The sequence below is a fragment of the Mustela nigripes genome, chromosome 7, assembly GCF_022355385.1.
Source record: "Mustela nigripes isolate SB6536 chromosome 7, MUSNIG.SB6536, whole genome shotgun sequence".
Taxonomy (NCBI): domain Eukaryota; kingdom Metazoa; phylum Chordata; class Mammalia; order Carnivora; family Mustelidae; genus Mustela; species Mustela nigripes.
Window position 1 is genome coordinate 5,837,857 of NC_081563.1, and position 18,731 is coordinate 5,856,587.

The window sequence follows — 18,731 nt, forward strand, 5'->3', positions numbered from 1 at the left end:
GTGTAAGTGAGGGAGCACGCCACACAGACCTCTCTAGCAGGAATATCAAGTGCAAAGGCCCTGAGGCAGGAATATGCTTCAAATACTCCCAGCAACTGTAAGAAGGCCAGTGCAGATTAAATAGAAAGGAGAAAAACCTGTAGGAAATTAGGTGTGACAAGCTGGTGGGGCCCAATTACGGCAGCACTTGGGATTCTAGTCTCAGTAAGAAGAGAATTCCCCAGGGGGCCCTGAGCAGGGATAGGACCTATAACTTAATACTAAATGTCTCTCTTCACTTTCTTTACAATGCATTTCCTATAGTAATGTGACAATTTTTTGTTTCTTCTTCACGTTAGGCAGAGAATCAAGGAAGAGTGGAGTCTCCCTTTTATCCTCAGAAACACGAGGCTAACCTCACTAAGAGGAGGAGGAAGGAAAAATGGACGTGTGTGCTCAGTTAACCGTGACACCTCATCAGAGGTGGCTCAGGGTGACCTCTGCACATAAGGCAGGAGGATACCCAGCCTCCAGCGTCCCTTGGCCATACCATCCAGTCTGTAACTGGCGCGGTTCCTTTTCGCATTAAAGTCTAACTCAACACCACACAGACTGGGAGTAAAAGAGCTGGGAATGTAAACATGTAAGCGAATACCATGAATGGGTTAAGCAAGATACTGAAATTCTAGAAATGCTTTTGAGTAACTGATTTGTTTTAAAAACAAACAAGTTAAAAAAAAAACAAAAAACAAAAAAAAACTGCTGGTAGACTTCCAAATGGTTTGGAGGCTTAAAAACTAATTTAGTATCATTTTTCTAAAAATTGGAAGTATCATCCTAAACACATGACAAACACCAGCAGGGGTAGCAGGCATAGGCACACTCGTTGGAGGGGTGCCAGGGATCTAGCCCTTACACCAAAGATCTTGCTCAGTCTAGTCAAGGAAATAACCTAGTAAACCGACACTTCTAAAAACTGTACAGAAGAACCCCTTACTCAGTGCCAGCCAGAGGCAAGGGATACAAGGTGGCCACAGGCCCTTGGTAGGGCCTCTTCCCAATCCATTCAACCAACTGCTGAAGGCAGGGGGACTGCGGGAAGCATGTCTGCGTGGTGGGGAGCCACTCACCCAAGCTGGGCAGCACGGGCAACTCGTCCACACGTAACACATTCCCATACAGAACAAGGTAAGGCAACTTCTTCTTTTATTTTTAAATAGGCTTGAACTCATGATGGTGAGATCAAGACCTGAGAAGAGATTGAGAGTCGGACGCTTAACCAACTGAGCCGCCCAGGTGCCTCTAGACAAGGTGACTTCTAACGGGTGTAAGTCTGAAGAAATTGTCAGAAGTGAAAACATGATTAGAAATATTAAAAGAGAAAATAAACTGTGACAATTAAGAGAAAAAGGAGAAGTTCTCATAATTGTTCTTAAAAAACCCAGTAATTTTGCTATTGCCTCAGATCTAAGAAACCTCTTATCCTAAGGAAATAAACAAGCATATGTACCAAATGTATATATTGGGAAATTTATTGAAAAATGATAACAAATTCTATATCACCCAAGGAATAACTAAACTATATATATCTAACTGTTGGAATATTATATAGGTTCTGAAAAGCAATTTAAGGGTGCCTGAGTGGCTCAGTGGGTTGGGCCTCTGCCTTCGGCTCAGGTCATGATCTCAGAGTCCTGGGCTCTCTGCTCAGCAGGGAATCTGCTTCCCTCTCTCTCTGCCTGCCTCTCTGCCTACTTGTGATCTCTGTCAAATAAATCAATAAAATCTTTTTTTTAAAAAAGCAATTTAATAAAACTGGAAACGACTCTCAAAATGTTTAATAAAAATAAAAGGTTAACAAAAATTTAATATTCGATATGTATCCAATTTTGTCTAAACACACACACACACAGACGAGTCAGCAAAAGTAGTCTTGAGTTGAAGAATAATGTGTGATATTCCAATTTTTATCTCTGTGCTCTGTATCTTATAAATTTTATACAATGAATTATGTATTGGTTTTTAAATCAGACAGAAAATACACAAACTGGGGCACGTCAGTGGCTCAGTCATTAAGTGTCTGCCTTTGGCTCAGGTCATAATCCCAGGGTCCTGGGATCAAGTCCCACACTGGGCTCCCTACTCGACAGGAAGTCTGCTTCTCCCTCTCCCACTCTTCCTGCTTGTGTTCCCTTACTCCGTGTGTCTCTCTCTCCATCAAATAAATAAATAAAAATAAAAATCTTTTAAAAAAAATACAAACTAAGATCATTTGCCTATTAGGGTACATAATACATCATTGGTAAAAACACAAATAAATTTTAAAAATGCATAAATATCAAATGAATTTGGATGTAATTTAAGAAGAATCAGCTCCCAAAGAGAGAAGAAAGACCTATTTTCACCCACTTTGCAAGTTACAGATAAACTGAAGTTTGGTTTTGCTCTGTTACTCAGCCCTAAACCACTGTTCTGCTTTGGTTAGGGTCTTGGCCTGTAAAAGGCCAAATGGCCTGATGCCTATTTCCTGGTATCCTTGAATTTCTCACTTATCTCAACTTTATCTCCTGAGATAACTTAACCTACCATTATTCTGAGCAGCAAGGGAACACCAATATTACAAACAATGTGCGTCATTCACATTTATTCTTTACGATGAATATTAACTTTTCAAATGTATGTACTTGAGCATTACACATTTAACTTGGAGTAAATTTGCCTTACAGGATTTCTATATTACTATTCTATCAAGTAAAATATAACTACATGTTTCTCATCACAAGAGTAAAATGCTGTTATAATTGAGTACAAAAGCAACCAGTTATCTGGTTCCATTTAAGTCATGAAAAAAGGACCTTTTTTAATGAAAATTCTGTATTTGGGGATTCTGCACATCTCCAGCAATTGAATTAAAAACAAAATAATCATTTGGCTACCTCAATTTCACATACAGAAAAACTCTGAAGTCACAATAATAACCGTCGTGAATCATACACACACACAATAAAAATACATCAGAAACTATGAAGAAAAAGAAGGCATAAAAGTGAACCGGGGCCGGGGCGCCTGGGTGGCTCAGTGGGTTAAGCCGCTGCCTTCGGCTCAGGTCATGATCTCAGGGTCCTGGGATAGAGTCCCGCATCGGGCTCTCTGCTCGGCAGGGAGCCTGCTTCCCTCCCTCTCTCTCTCTGCCTGCCTCTCCATCTACTTGTGATTTCTCTCTGTCAAATAAATAAATAAAATCTTTAAAAAAAAAAAAAAAAGTGAACCGGGGTATCCAAAACGTTTTGTTTCTCACTAATTAAACCTCACGTCAACAGTCTTCATAAGAACGTTTGAGAAGACAATTCCTATTGTTTTGAATCTATGGAGGGAAACATGTTTGCAGAATTAATTAGAAGACATCGTCAATCATTTTCAGGAGTTGAAGACAAAGACATTCTCAAGACCCGACTATTCCTCGGGTAATAGTCTGCTTCAACTCGATGTTGGTATTAACCATTCAGCCATTACGCATTTGACCAAAACGGTGACTTGAAAGACCTACTTTAACACCATCTTAGATGGCGCTTTTCCAGCATGTCATCCCCGCTCTTCTGGTGGGCTCTTTTTTTCACACCTGATCACACCATCAGCCAGCTGCGTACAGCAAGGCCAGGGGGTCTACAGTGGCATTTGGGACGTGCCCAGTGGTTTCCATCCCCTCGAATGTACCATGGATGAAAACATGCTCCATTACTTGACCTGTAATTTTACTTTTTAGTACACAGTAATAAATAACAGAAGCAAAACCCAATAAATCTGTGGACAAGCATGCCAACAAGCTTGCCAACGATGCAATAGTCTGAAAAGGGCAACAGCTGAAACGGAACCTCCAGGTGTGGGACGCGCCCCAGGAGAGCTGCAGGTGCGTGCGCAGGAGGCCCTGATCTCCGGATGGGAAGACCTGGGGTGCTGACGCCTAAGTTATGAAGGGCGGTTGCTCATAAGCCAACTGTGTAAAGAAAGAATGGACCGTCACTGATGACCCAACAGGTTACCATGAAGAAACGGGCTTAAACCGAGCATTTCTGGATTATTTCAGAAAGTTTATGGGCCGCAGGATGGCAAGCTCCGTCATAGCTGCCGCCATCCTGGAATGGAACGGACGGCCCGAACAGAGGGAGCAAGCTCTCCATCAGAGAGGGCTCAAGGAGAAGCCAGACGGCCACCCGCCGGACACGTCCCAGCACAGGGCGCCTTTCACGCGAGTCAAGCTCACCAAAGGCACCACGGCAGCCATCGCTCCCGGAGGCTTGCTCTGCGGAACACATAAAGCGAGCCTCAAGTGACTCACATGGCCTGTGACACTCCATGGCAGAACCACAGCCTGAACCCAAGCTGGCTCCAGCACCTATGATCTTAACCACTGGAATCTTAAACGAAGCGTGCTGGCCTGTGAGCCAGTGACACCCTGGGACCCTGCCCACGTCCTCTCACTCTGCAGGATGAGGCCCCACGTGCAGCCTGGCCAGCAGTCAGTGTTTGCTGGAGGGAGCCTGCTCTGCTTTCCTTCTAGAACAGTTTCCTCCATTGCATGCTGCACCGTCTCTCTAGGATGCCAGGAAAATTCATCCTTCAAGATTCTGTCTCGAGCATTACCCGGCCTGAGCAATGTGAACCCGAGTGACAGCTGCTTTTCCCTAGCTGATTCCAGAAGCTGATGGACCCTGCTTGGCTCTTCCACAGTCACAGAACTGTCTCTGGATGTGGCTGCCCAGGGAAACAGCACTGATCAGCCTCCAGCCCCACACCCCAGCCGTGACCTGTAGCCATGTGACAAAGCTCTACAAGAGGAATGTGAGTCACAGTGGTATGTATGTGCCACTTCTGGCCCACAGCTATGACCGCATGGGTTCTCTCCCCCGGAGCCCTCCAAGTTCTCCAAGTACAGTCGCCAGGGCAGCGGCAGTAACATCACCTGTGAACTCACTACTCCTGCAAATAAAATCATCAGGCCGAAGCCCCGGCCTAGTGAATGAGAAACCCTGTTCCCAGGGCCCAGCAGTCTGCTCCAGCCAGGGCAGCGGGGGCCCCTGAGGCCACCCCAAGTTTAAGGACCACTGCTGTAACCAAGCCAGCCCCAGCCAGCTGACAGTAAGCCCCGGGTGGAAGAACACCGTGTTGAGAGGACGGCGGGGGTCCGCAGGTCCAGGCGTGTCACCATGCTCCAGCCTCGACCATTTGCGCGGACACTGTGATGTCAGGAAAAAGAAACTCCTATCTTTTTTTTTTTTTTTAAGATTTTACTTATTTGACAGACGGAGATCACAAGTAGGCAGAGAGGCAGGCAGAGAGAGAGGAGGAGCAGACTCCCCGCTGAGCAGAGAGCCCGATGCGGGGCTCGATCCCAGGACCCTAGAATCATGACCCAAGCCGAAGGCAGAGGCTTTAGCCCACTGAGCCACCCAGGCGCCCCAAGAAACTCCTATCTTTAAGTCACTGGCTTACTGCTGGGATTCTCCGTTGTAGCAGCCTTACCCAGACTAATCCCAACATCTCTCCTCTGACCCTCGTGTGCTGTAAACACGTGTCCTTCTCCTCCTGCTGCACGAGGAGCTCAAGAACCCGAACCGCTTCTTACCCATCTTCACATCCGGGACCTGATAAACCCCTGGCCTATATTACACACTCAGTAAACCATGATATCTACTGACCCCACCTCGCTTCCCCACCAAAATGGTGACTCCTGACACCAGGAGTGATACCATAACCAGTTACTGGTTAAAGTGATACCATAACCAGTAACTTCCCTTTTGTTTTTTTTTTTTAATATTTTATTTATTTAAGAGAAAGAGCACAGGCACAGAGGGAGAAATAGAGGAGGAAGCAGGCTCCCGCTTAGCAGAGAGCCCAAATGCAGGGCTCGATCCCAGGACTCTGAGATCATGACCTGAGCCGAAGGCAAACACTTAACCAACTAAGCTACCCATGCACCCCAGCAACTTTCCTTTTTTAAAAAATGTTCTAAAAGTCGGGGTGTCTGGGTGGCTCAGTCAATTAAGCATCTGCCTTTGGCTCAGGTCATGATCCCGGAGTCCTGGGATGGAGCCCCATATCGAGATCCACATCGGGTTCTCTGCTCGGTCGCTTCTCCCTCTCCCCACCCCCTGCCCCCTGCTCATGCTCTCTCTTGCTATCTTTCTTTTCTCTCAAAAAAAAAAAAAAAAAAAAAGGTCCCAGGGCACCTGGGAGCTCAGTTGTTAAGCGTCTGCCTTTGGCTCAGGTCATGATCCCAGGGTCCTGGGATTGAGCCCCACATGGGCTCCCTGCACAATGGGGAGCCTGCTTCTCCCTCTCCCACTCCCCCTGCTTGTGTTCCCTCTCTCGCTGTCTCCCTCTGTCAAATAAATAAATAAAATCTTAAAAAATAATCCCAAAAGTACCAACATTCACTGCAGACTACAACACTATAACTTACACATTTCCATATCATTCTCAAAGGATACCAGTTTGTCAAGGTTTGTCTTCTACATGACTCCTACCTAGTTTATTTGATTCCCGGTTTCAGAGAAGGCTCTGGATTTCAGTCGCAATCCACCTCCCCGGGATAGGACTTACGATAATACACAACACACTTGGCTTTCCCTTGCTGTGCCTCTCCCTGTCGCACACGGCTGGCTGTCCAACACGGGGATGGCTGATCGTCCTAATCCGCATCACCAACTGAGCCAAGGCACACTGACCTACAGGGCGATCTTCATTTCATAAGAACTAAACCTTCAGTATCCTACATTTATCTGATCTAGAGTTATGGACGAAATAAGGAAAGGTTGTTTAACATTTTCATTATTTTCCAGAGGCCCTTGTTTTCAATAAAATCAATACAAAAAGCAAAACAACCCAGAACCAGTCTTGGGCTCTGTTCCAATTTATTTTGTCTTTGTTGAAGTGGTCCCAACATCCTTTTGTCTTTAATATTCTCAGGATTTTTTTTTTTAAATCTACTCAAGTGTTGGCTACTGAATTACTTTATAAATTATTTTATAAATTACAGTCCTATGTGGTAATCTCTGAGTCAGTGCCAAAAACCTTCTTAGAACAGCATATTTCCCCATTAATTTATATTTCCTGTACTTTAAAAAAAGAAACCACTTTAGAATAGAATCCTTCCAATCCATATTGAAAATTGTAACAAATATACAGTTTGACAATACCCAAAATTCCCTTTCGGTTGTGACAAGTTTATCAGAATTTCTATTCAAACCCAATGGAAGGCTGAAGCTCAATTTTGTGATGCCAAATACACCAACTTTCCTTTACTCTGGGATTTAACGATATTTTACAAGAACAAAAGGAAAAGACACACTGATACTCTAGGAGAAGTACAGAAACCAGCTCATAGCAGGATTATGGTCTTAGAGACTGAGGACCCCTTAAGTATCTCCAAACCTAGGCAGGACCAGCAAGGGAAGCTCCACCGTGCCCTCCACCTTCATCTTCTCGGCTCTACTCAGACACCCAGTCTTCGTCATTTCTATTCTTGGTAAGCAGCTAACATGAACAGCTGTGCCAGTCTTGTATTAGAAAAGGCACGCTAAGACTCACAGTGCAGCAACTGTAGATTAAACTTAAACTCCAAAGCCTGAACAGTTATCACAAGACAAAATACTCTGGCCAAAATTCAATGCACACTCCAAAGAAACTGAAAAACTGGTAGGGGCTTGTAAAGCAACCAAGACCTTTTCAAATATTATTCTCTATTAGCTAGACACTTTTTTTAATGTCACACCCCATTAAACAGCCTGGACAACTTAGATCAATTAATCACTGTAAAACTGGACCTGCAAAAAGAAAGAAATGATAGTTGTGTGAGATTCCAACCTTCCCTCTCTAAAGGGATATTAACTTTCTGGGGCGCCCGGGGGGCGGAGTCGGTTGGGCGTCAGACCCTTGGTTCCCTTCAGGTCACGGCCTCATGGCGGTGGGATGGAGTCCCACCCTGGGCTCCACGCTCAGAGCGGAGTCGGCTTTGGTTCTTTCCCCCCCCCCCGCCCCCCACCCCCGATCTCTCTCTCTCTCAAATAAATGGATACAATCTTCAAAAAAAAAAAATAAATAAAGGGGATATTGATGTTCAAGATTATTTCCAAGATGTGACCTACTCCCAAGGGAGAGAACTAGTTTGGGGAAAACTTAATTTGAAATTCTGTTGGCCAATTTAAGGATGAAATTGCCAAGTGATGAAATCTAAGAAATACTTCTTCCAACTACTGCGTGACAGAGTTCTCCAGCCCCCTCCAGTCCTGAGGGCCGGCGATAGTTATCATCCGGTCTACTCTTGTGCCAGGGCAATAAACTTCAGAGTGGACTGACCACTGTTCACTCTCACAGAAACTGCTACCTACTTCTTAACAGCCAATAAGCTAAATCTGGGCTACATGTGTTGTTGGAGCTCAAAAAAAAGAAAACTTAAGGCTATTTCAGCCAAAAATTTTTAAAAAAATTCACAGAAATCTAGCATTCCAGTTTCCCTTGAAAAATCAACTTTGGTAACCATCAGCAAAAGGGAGTGAGGGCTTTCCTTTCAGAGTGGGCATAGGCTTTCCAGATGGCCATGCTGTCCATGCCTCATAAAAGGGCCACATCAACACAGACAGATGTTCATTCACATTCCTTGCCTGGTGCCCTCTAGACATCTGAATTTGGATTTTATGTTGGCACTACTAATTCCCCTGACCTATGACCTGGTCAGCTAGAGGGCACCTTCCAATAAACAAAAACTCCCAAGGTTTACTCAAAGTTTAATGCTGGTCTCTCAGGCAATTCTGCTTTTATACATACGATGAATTTCTAGAACTTCATTGAAGGTCTTTACATTTGTTTTTGAAATGTAATATTGTTAAATCAGATGCATTCCGTTCAATCACTGCTGGGCACCCACTAGACGACGGTTTCGCAAAAAAAGTCTTTCCATTCAGTTTTAACACGGGTCCATCTGAAACTAATGACACACTATACCCACTCTACCCTAACTAACTGAATTTAAGTAAAATAAGTTTGAAAAAGGAAAAAAATAAAAAACAAGGGATCACCTAAATATCTTTCATATGTGTAAATCTACATATAATTTAGTTTCAAAAAGAAAAGGGTTGGGGGGGGTGGCCTAGGTGTCTCAGTTGGTTAAAGGTCTGCCTTCAGCTGAGGTCATGATCCCAGAGTCCTGGGATCAAGCCCTCACTCTCCCTCTCCCAAATTAACAAATAAGATCTTCTTTAAAAAAAAGTTAAAAAGAAAAGGATTTAGAATTTGTTTATATAAGCAGAGAGCTATTTATTTTATTTTAATATACATGTATGTAACTGAGTAACTTTAATATATCTAAAATTATATATTATCTGTAAGTCTGACCTTCCACAAACACCTACTTTGGCCCAGAAATCCTCTAAAAACTAAGAAAGTTTCTGTGGGATTATGGATTAAAACAGAAAGTATGTTACATTTTTGTCCAGTGCCTAGATAGGAGCAAGGCGAGCTGGTCAGAGGCCCGGCTTTCACAGAACAGTGAGGTCCATCTGCCTGGCAGCTGGGGAGTCCCCTAAGTTCCGCACCCCACAAGGCCACTGGCTGACCCAGAGGATCCCATGGGGGAGACATCATCGCAAAAAAGCCCTTCTGGAAGGGCCGGACTACTGACAGGGGAGAGGGCGTGGCACCAAAAGCCGCAGGCCTTTGTTCTTCCTGAATAAAGACAATTATGCACTCTGAAGGCTTCTTTATTCTGAATCTCTTGATAACAATGCTGATAAAGCTTCTCTTTTCAATCACCGTAATCACCCCTTACCACCAGACACTGTAATCTTTTAGCTGACAATACTGGTACCTCTCATGGTTATCTTCATTTCCTTTCGAACAACCATCACAGTCCTCCAAAATTCTCCAAGGCTTTACCAGTCGCCTTGTAAGTAACCCTCGTGAAGAAGAGTCAGCCAAAAGGGCGGTGCAGCTGGCTTCTAAGGGATGCCCCTGCGGTGCGGGCTTCAGGGAGCCTTGCAAGGCAGGCCCGGGAAGCTCAGGCCTTACGCGGCCACTAAGACGCCCAATGGGGACCCACTGGCAGAGACCAAGTCATGGGGTGGGGGGCCTGAACCCAATCTGGGGCGCTCCTAGCCAGCTGGGCTGCACAGACGAGGAAGGGCCCCTCCCAGCGAAGGGCCATCGCTGATTTCCCGGCCAACCCCCACTGAGCGCCCCCTGTGTGCACAGTGAGCCTCTGCGATGCCAGCCACACCCCACAGGGCACGGCCCACCTGTGGCCCCATCTTACAGACCAGGCCGCTGCCACTTGCAAGAAATCAGGGGATGGTGGGGCCGCACCGCCCAGAAGCGATGACCATGGTGCCCGTCTGGGCTCTTCCCCGCGGGAGTCCCGCCGACTCCAAGGACAGTCTAAGCCAGCGCTGGTCCTGAGCGTGGGGGACACAAGCCGGTGTCAGAGGAGGCTGCTGTGCTCAGGCACCTGAGAGCCCAGCCGGGGGAGGTGTGAGATATGCACACAGTAACTCATCCCAAGGGGCTGGGGTCAGGGCGGACAAGGCAGGAGGGGGCGTGCGACAGGGCCAGGGAGGCCTCCTCCAGGGGTGGCCACATGGCCCGAACCCGAAGGGGGATCCTCCCGCCACGGCCTTCTGGGGCTGGAAGGTACTCACGTGGGAGAAGTGGCCGGAGGAAAGGGGAAAGGCCCCAACATGTGCCCACGAACTCCTTCCGAGGTCAGACAGGTCCCGAGGGCGGAGGGTCGGGCGGGAGAGCAGAGCAGGGGAGAGGCTGAGCGGGGCGGGAGGCTTTGGCGGGGGAAGGAGCGGACTCGGGGGGCAGGGGAGGGGGGGGGGGTAACAGGACCGAAACGTTTCAGGGAGGCTCCGCCGAGTGAGGGCACAGTCCTGCTGGGCGGCGGGGCAGGATCCGACCTCAGCTCCACCGCCACTTGTCGCCGGGCCTTCGGCCTCCTGCGGCCCCAAACCAGGGGCGGGTCCCGAACAGTGAGAAAGAGCGAGCAGCCGCGGAAGACGTGCGTACCAGGCCTCTGCTTCGGGCCACGTTCTCAAAGGAGCAGCGCCCCTCACCCCTCCCCTTCAGGAAAGACCCCACGTTCCGACCCCTGACACGGTCTACACGAGCGTCACCAGCGATAAAGGACCGGGTCGAAGGGAGACGCGGTCACGACTCAACAAGACTGGTCCGTTTCCGAGCCCGACCGCCTGGAGGACACCGTGAATTTAATTCTCCCAAATCTTGTGACCGAAGGGCGCAGGCACCAGCACCCAGCACCCCATCTCGGAGGCCACCGTCGAACGATGACATACAGTGTTTGAACAGCATCACGCTTTTACAGCCTTTCGGTCGCGTGGAGACCCTTGAAAAGCCCTCAGACGCCCACGGCGGCGGGAGGTGAGGGCGAGGAGGAGCCCGCTCGGAAACACCGGTTCCCTGGCCCTCGTCCAGGAGGCTCTGGGTAGACGCCGAGAATCTGTACTTTTTAACAACAAACCCAAGTGGTTTTTGATACAAGCGATCTCAGGGCCACGCCTTCATGAAAAGGCACAGCCGGCGCGGCGCAGGCCCCGAGCTGTGACGGGCGCAGCCCGGGACGCACCCGACGAGGGCGCGCCTTCACGTTCGCCGCCGGATTCGGCTGTGAGGCTGGACGCAGAAGCCCGATTCCAATGGTTGTTCGAGGGAAAATGGAAACAGCAAGAATCAACTCTTCTTTCAAAATGTATGACTGAGAAGAGACAGAAGGAGGCTGTGCGCTGAGGGGACTGACAGGGTTTTGTTCGTATACAGCAGGTAGAGAAATGAGTGATGCCGCAAAATGCTTACTCGTAATCACATCGTTGTGGGTATTTGAAAGCCCTCCGGACCCATCCCCCACCTTAACTCCATGCCCCCAAAGCATCAAGTGCCCTCTGAAGGAGACACCGCAGGACACGAGGCTGCGAGGGGCACAGGGATTTACCTCCCAGGCTCCTCCCTCAAGTTCAGCGGGGGAGGCCACAGCACCTCTGGGAACAGCCCCTAGGACCCCCCCTTGGGGTTCTGCTCCTTCCCTCTCCTTGTCTCGCTGGGCCCAGGGACGCCGGTAGGGGGGACTGTACTACTCGGTGCTCCTTCCCCTACACCTGCCCTTATCTTAGTAAATAGTTCTGAAGGTCTCCTTGGTTACCCAGTTCAATCCGGCCGCCACCAGAGCCGGGACTGACACACAGAACAGGAAGCAGAATAAAGGCCAGAAGAGGATCAGATTCAAAATGCTTTTGTGGTTCAAGTAAGAAATCCGTCACTTCAGATGGGATTCAGAAAAAGATTTATACGCGAGCGAGGTGTACTGGACGAGGCGCTGGAAGAATGCTTTAGGATTTGGATAAGCCCAGGAAGAAGGGACGCGTCATTAGGGCCGAACTGTTCAGATCTCCTGAATCCTGATTCTATCTCTTCAGGCATCAGCTGGTTCCCCACCTTTTCCACACCCCACGGATGGACCAAAGCATGACTTCAGGCTTCAACCAAGTCACTCATAAAATCATTCAATGATCACTCTGCTGAGGATTGTGTTTATGGCATGGTTTTTTTTTTTTTTTTGGCTTGTTTTATTTTTTTAAAAATCTTGTCAAATTCCATCATTATGGAATCCCACCTGTTAGCAGACTGCGGGCAAAAGCTGTGTGTATGTGAGTTGTTTTGATTATTTCCCTGGAAAGTCAGCCCTGATGGACCACACTCAACAGAGACGAGGGTTATCTGTACCTATCAAGGCAGACCCACACAGGGAGCTCGAAAGAGGGGGACAAAGAACTCCTGAAGCTGTGAAGCAGCAGAAAAGCCACTTCTGACTCCAAATTCAAAACTAGATTTTAATCCTAATTTAATCACTGTGTGGGCATAGGACTGAACCTCCACCTCATACTTCCCTTCCTAAAAAGGAAGTCCCAAAGCTTAAAACCGGAATACACAGGCACAGATGTTGACTTACACACCCTTCACAATCTGTGGGGAGGAAAGGTGTGTCAGACATGTATCATGTATCAGGAGCGGGGCGCCTCACACAGATCATGTGTTTTAATCTTCACGATAATCTACAAGTAGGTGTAACTTATTATTTATTTTACAGATGAGGAGACTGGGGCTTAAAGAAAAACACAGTAATGTGCCAAAGAGCCGGGGGCCGGCCGAGTCTGGCTGCAGACCCAGCCATGCCTTCCCCCCACCGCACCACACTACTACTTCCTACAGCTAAAGAGACAGAATTTGGGGAAACCAATGTTAACTGCAATGTTTGGGGCATGTGGTTATTCTGCTTAGCTGCCTAAGATGAAACACAGAGGCCATTTCAATTCTTCTGTTGAAAACGTCTTCAAAATGTATTAGTCCATTTTCCTCCCTTAAGTTCTTATTTATAAATTCGGTCCAGAAAGAATTTGGGGCAGCTTCGTCAGTTAATGAAACAAACACAGAATCATGGAATTTTAAAACGAAGCACAACACACATTTTACACAGAAGGAAACTCATTTATGTAAAGTGACATATCTAAAATTAGTTAACTGACAGGGCCTAAAATACAGACTCAAGATTCCGCGTTCCATATGCCTTCCTTATTAAAAGGAATCTTCCACAGCAGATTGTCTCATATTTCCTGGTTCTCACGATGAAGACTGATGCTCATTATGGGTGTAAAAGTAGACAGGACAGACAAATGAGTTAAATATTTATGTCCTAAACCTAAAGCATTCAAATGGCGGCTTTAAAATAAAATTAAGCCTTGATCGACTTGTTCTGTTGCTACTCACCTTCTTCCCCCTAAAACTCATATTCCGAAAAAGGCCCAATACTGAAAACTCCACTTACTTCTTCATCTGTAAAATGGGGTTCATTACTGCACAGACCTGTAGGAGGATTAAATAAGCTAATGTCTTAAAATGCGCCTTTCCCAAACGTATTACTTCAGATGCCTACATCATGGGGGGTGGGGGACTGGATATACTTAAAAGGTCAATCGACAAACTGACCAAAAATGGAACCAGGATTTAATAAGCCTCCATCCACACTTCTTTCCCTCTTACAGACATGCACGGCTTCCCCTATTCCAACCATCGCCAACAGCACTTCAGTGTCTGCGAAGTTCTTTATCTCCGTTCTCTCCCTGCAAAATACACGAGAGCAACCCAGATCTACAAGAGCGATGTACAAAAATGATTTGCCACGTGTTAAGACTATAAACTAAAACTGACCTTTGAATCAAATGGTTAATAACCATAACACGGATACCACAGACATAATATATGTGCATATGGGGGAACTGTATCAGACCTTGAATCTCATCGGACTACACAAGGCGTGGCGAAGCTCAGGGAAATCCTACAGGTCTGTGCGCTGTAAGGTGTTACCCACGGTAATTATTACCTGACTTCTGACTTCGCGGGATTGGCTACAGTAGGTCAGCCTCCTTCCCCCACCGACCTTTTTCTCCCTCCTCCAAACCTTTCAAAATTCTTTGAGTCTCCCTCTTGCCCTCTCTCCCCGCCCAAACAGCTCCATCCATCATCTCTAACACAATGACCCTGTCCCCAAACAGGACTGGCTGCCAAGAACGCCAACACAGATACCCTGTCGCTGGGGAAATGTACTCCAGTTTCACAGTATCCCTCCGAGATTACACAGCACCATGGGCAGTAAGGACGGAAAATGGTAAAAGGGAAAGAGAGTAAAGTGGAGGAGAGGAAGACAGCAGAGCGGCCTCAGTCGGTAACTCGAGAGCTGCGTCAATCAGATGTATCAGAACGGATGATACGATAAGATTTAAAAAAAAAAAAAAAAAAACAATAACAACAAAAACTCTAAAAACTAGGTTGATCTGGGACACATAATTATTCTTACTTTGGGGTCTTTAAAGAATTCACCACACCAGCAGCTAAGAAAGAGCGTGATTACACTCAGTGACATCTGATGGCTTCTCCACAGCGCGCTTGGCCCTTGTCTTGGGACCACTCTCCCTCTGTCCAGATCCTCCTCAAAACCTCTTTCCATCTGCCCCCTCCATGACACAACCTAGAAATAAAGTCACCTGGAATGCACGGCCTAGAATGGGGAAACATCAGATGCTTAAGGCATCATTTACCCTCACCCCAAATTGGGGGTAATATTTTTATTTAAACTAAAGGCATACTGAACAAGGACTATGGTTACCTCAAGGACACTCTGCAATGCTCAGGATTAACCAACCCAGGAGTCTAAGGCGGAATCTTCCACTCCTCTCCCTCCCCTGGTCTTACTTTCTCTCTTAACTGACACCCCACAATGTACATTTGTAAATTCCATACAGACCAGGATCTCTGTTGTTTCATGAATTCTACACTACACTTACTCTTACACGAGAGTGAAACGATTTCTCTGGCCCTGAGGTCCTTTTCTTCCTCTGACATTCAACAACTGCCCTTATAATTTCCTAAATTTTCAAAACACTGTTAATTAGCACATACCAAATTAACATACTAACAAGTTATATTTTTACACTTTTCATTTCCTGATTTGTCTTTTTCCTGTTGAATCACACTATTTGATTACAAGTAATTCTTGAGGCTTCCTCTCACCTTGGACTCAATTATTTACATGTTACAAAAATGTATTTCTATTGTGCTCAATTTTAAAATAAAGATTGAATGACTCTTTATGCATCCAATTTACAACATGACTTTTTAGTTGTTGCAAGTTTTCTTGGCAAAAAGATCAATTCTTCAGCGCTTCAAAGAAATAGTGTATTAACGCTATAAAAAGTTAAGGCGGGCGCCTGGGTGGCTCAGTGGGTTAAGCCGCTGCCTTCGGCTCAGGTCATGATCTCAGGGTCCTGGGATCAAGTCCCGCATCGGGCTCTCTGCTCAGCAGGGAGCCTGCTTCCCTCTCTCCCTCTCTGCCTGCCTCTCTGTCTACTTGTAATCTCTGTCTGTCAAATAAACAAATAAAATCTTTAAAAAAAAAAAAAAGTTAAGGCATGTGTGATTATTAAACCAAATTCTTAAGATTTGCTTAGAGAAGAGGAAACAACTCAAAATACAAATGGCTGCAAAAATTCAGAGCGGCCCCAAGGGAATGAAGGTTGTCCACAATACCAAATCGAGACCCACAGATAAGAAAGAAGTCAAAATTTCAAGTCCTGTCACCTTCCCTTGAGACTCCTGTTTATTTCAGTACTGAAAAGAACTTGCTCTGGATTGCTGAGATGTTTGCATGAGTTCACTAATATTAAATCGCTTTAAAAAGTTATAAGCATATAAATTAAAAGGTATTAGCATAGTGGAAAAAAAAAACCATCGTGGTGAGCAGAGAGAGAAAGAATACACCTGCTCCCTAAAATTAATGAAAAGTCATATGGGGACAGATGGTAACTACACTTATCTGGGGAGCACTGTGTCATGCACAGAATTGTCCAATCACTATGCTGTACACCTGAAACTAACATAACACTCTATGTCAACAATCTTCAGGTAAAAAGAAAAAAGTCTGAGACCTATCTCCCTTGCTCCTCATTATCAAAAAAATTTTTAAACAGATTTGTATCTTGCATTTGCGGATTCCCTGGCAACAACCTACTTTAAGTCGGGGGTATAATACACTAAAAGGTCATACAGTAGTTCAGTTTCAAAAAGTGAGAATCCTCCACAGGGCTGAGAAGATCAAACAACAACAACAACAACAACAAAATCCTAAGTTCTGATCAGTTTTTTAATAAACAGAAGAGGACCTTCTTCCAGTATATGATAAATTTCACTCCTGGTACTTTATTAGTCCAGTATGTGTTCTAACTGTTGCTCAAGATCTGTAGGGGATAGGTATTTTACCATGAATCAAAAATTATGACTGAAATAGAAGTAAGGTATTCCAATCCAAATGGAAAGGAGAATTTCTTATATATTCAGGCACACTTCAGTCTTTAAAAAAACAAAAAGCAAAAAACCAGTAAAGGACAAAGCAAGTTACTGTCCTAATATCAGGCACAAGAGTGGTTTCCCATCCTGCTGCCCTGACACAGAGGAATCCTGCCTCGTAAATGACATCCCGATGACAACAAATGACAGCCACACTCTCAAGGAAAGGACAGTGAACCCGGATCCCTTGTAAAGTGCAAACACGCCTAGATCCAGCACACCTGAGATAATTCTAAGCCAAAAATTCAGTTAATTACCTCTAGCCTGGGGCTAGAGCAATTACCTATTCCCACCGCCTCCTTCCCCAACAACTACCCTCAATGTCACTCAGAGAAAATACTTCTAAACTTTTTCTGAATAAAAATGGCGCAGCTTTCCCCATCACAATACTCTTTATTTCTCCACAATCCTAAGGCCTTTCACACAAACTCAACCGGCCTCATCTAAATACCGCCCCCCTTCCCTACACAGTGTCTTAAGGTTTTTTGAGGGGTGGGAGACAGGGAGGGGTAAGGTGTCTCCTTCGAACTACAAGGCTGCAACTTTCTCAGCTAGGAACCCTGGGATTATTATCTCACTTTGACTTTGCTTCCTAACCTCTGCCTTCCCCGCAAACTGTTGCCTCTCTGTGCAACAAGCCACACTTCAACGCCAACTGTCCCGAGGTGCAGGTCGCAGCGCCCTAAGCCGGCCTCCCCCACGCCACGCTCGCGGGTCCAGGGCACTCTCCACGAGGTACGTCCATCCCGCTTCCCCGTGGGGCATTCGGTGCCACGCGCGCAAGACACAGGCACCCCGGCTTCGCCGAAGCACTGCCGTTCTACCCCATCTACACCCGTGCCCACACGCACTGCAAGTGGCTTCGGGACTCGGGATCGCCCAGTGCCCGGCGCACGCACGACCGGGGTCGGGAGCCGCCGTGGCGGGCAGCAGGGCCAGGCATGCACGCGCGCACGTCGGTGCCCGGAGCCCCCCCCCCCGGGGCGGCACGGGCACGGCCGGGATGGGGGCTGGGTGGGCACGCCGGGGAGGGGCGGCCGGCGCGAGATGGCGCGCGGACAATAACAGGCGGGTCGCCCCCTCCCCTCAAGGGGCGGCCCCCGCCGCAGCCCGTGCCCCGCGTCCCGGCTCCCGCGCGGATGGCACACGGCCGGGGAGGGGGCGGCGAGGGCGCGACGCCAGCAGGGCCGCCTCGGGTACCTGGTCGATGGGCAGCTGCACGGCGTTGCTGAGGGGCTGCAGCAGGGTGGAGCCCGTGGTGCTGGTGGTGGCCATGGCCGGCCTGGCGCTCCGCCTGCCGCGCTCCGGCCGCCCGCGCCGCTCGCCCGCGCGCCGTGCCGGGCGACGCCGAGGATGGGGATGCAGCCGGCGCGCCTGCCCCCTGGCCGCCCGCGGTGTGAGCGGCGCGGGGCGGGGCCAGGGAGGGGCCGGGGGCGGTGACCGGCTCGGCCCTCCCCCAGCGCCCCCGCCCGCGCCCGCGCGCCCGCACCCCTGCCCGCGCCCGCGCCCGCGCCCCCGGCCGCCCGCGCCCGCCCCGCCCCCTGACTTCCAGCAGCTTCCAGCGCCCCCTCCCCACCTCGCGCGCCCTCGCGCCAGACAGCCCCGCCGCCCAATCGCGGAGCGGCGCCTCGACGCCCGCAGCCAATCAGAGGGCGCCGGCCGCGCCGCGCCCCACCCCTATCTCAGGCCTCGGCGAGGGGCCGAGGGGCGGCCTTGCTGCGGCGAAGGGTTGTTCGCGGGCGGCTCTGCGCGGCGCGGGTGTAGGGATTTCGCCCTGTGACCCCTGTCTTCGT

The 18,731-nt window shown here is 48.0% G+C and overlaps 1 protein-coding gene across 2 annotated transcripts in view; it reads right to left on the reverse strand.

The window, feature by feature from the left end:
- The window catches only part of MBOAT2 (membrane bound O-acyltransferase domain containing 2), a 120,369-nt gene extending 102,102 nt beyond the window's left edge, over positions 1–18,267 (reverse strand). For both annotated transcript variants that reach the window (XM_059405121.1, XM_059405120.1), the window contains exon 1: positions 18,139–18,267. In XM_059405121.1, coding sequence (XP_059261104.1) covers positions 18,139–18,213 — 75 coding nt within the window. In that variant the 5' untranslated portion in view covers positions 18,214–18,267. The remainder of the gene's footprint in view (positions 1–18,138) is intronic.
- Positions 18,268–18,731: the final 464 nt, after the last annotated feature.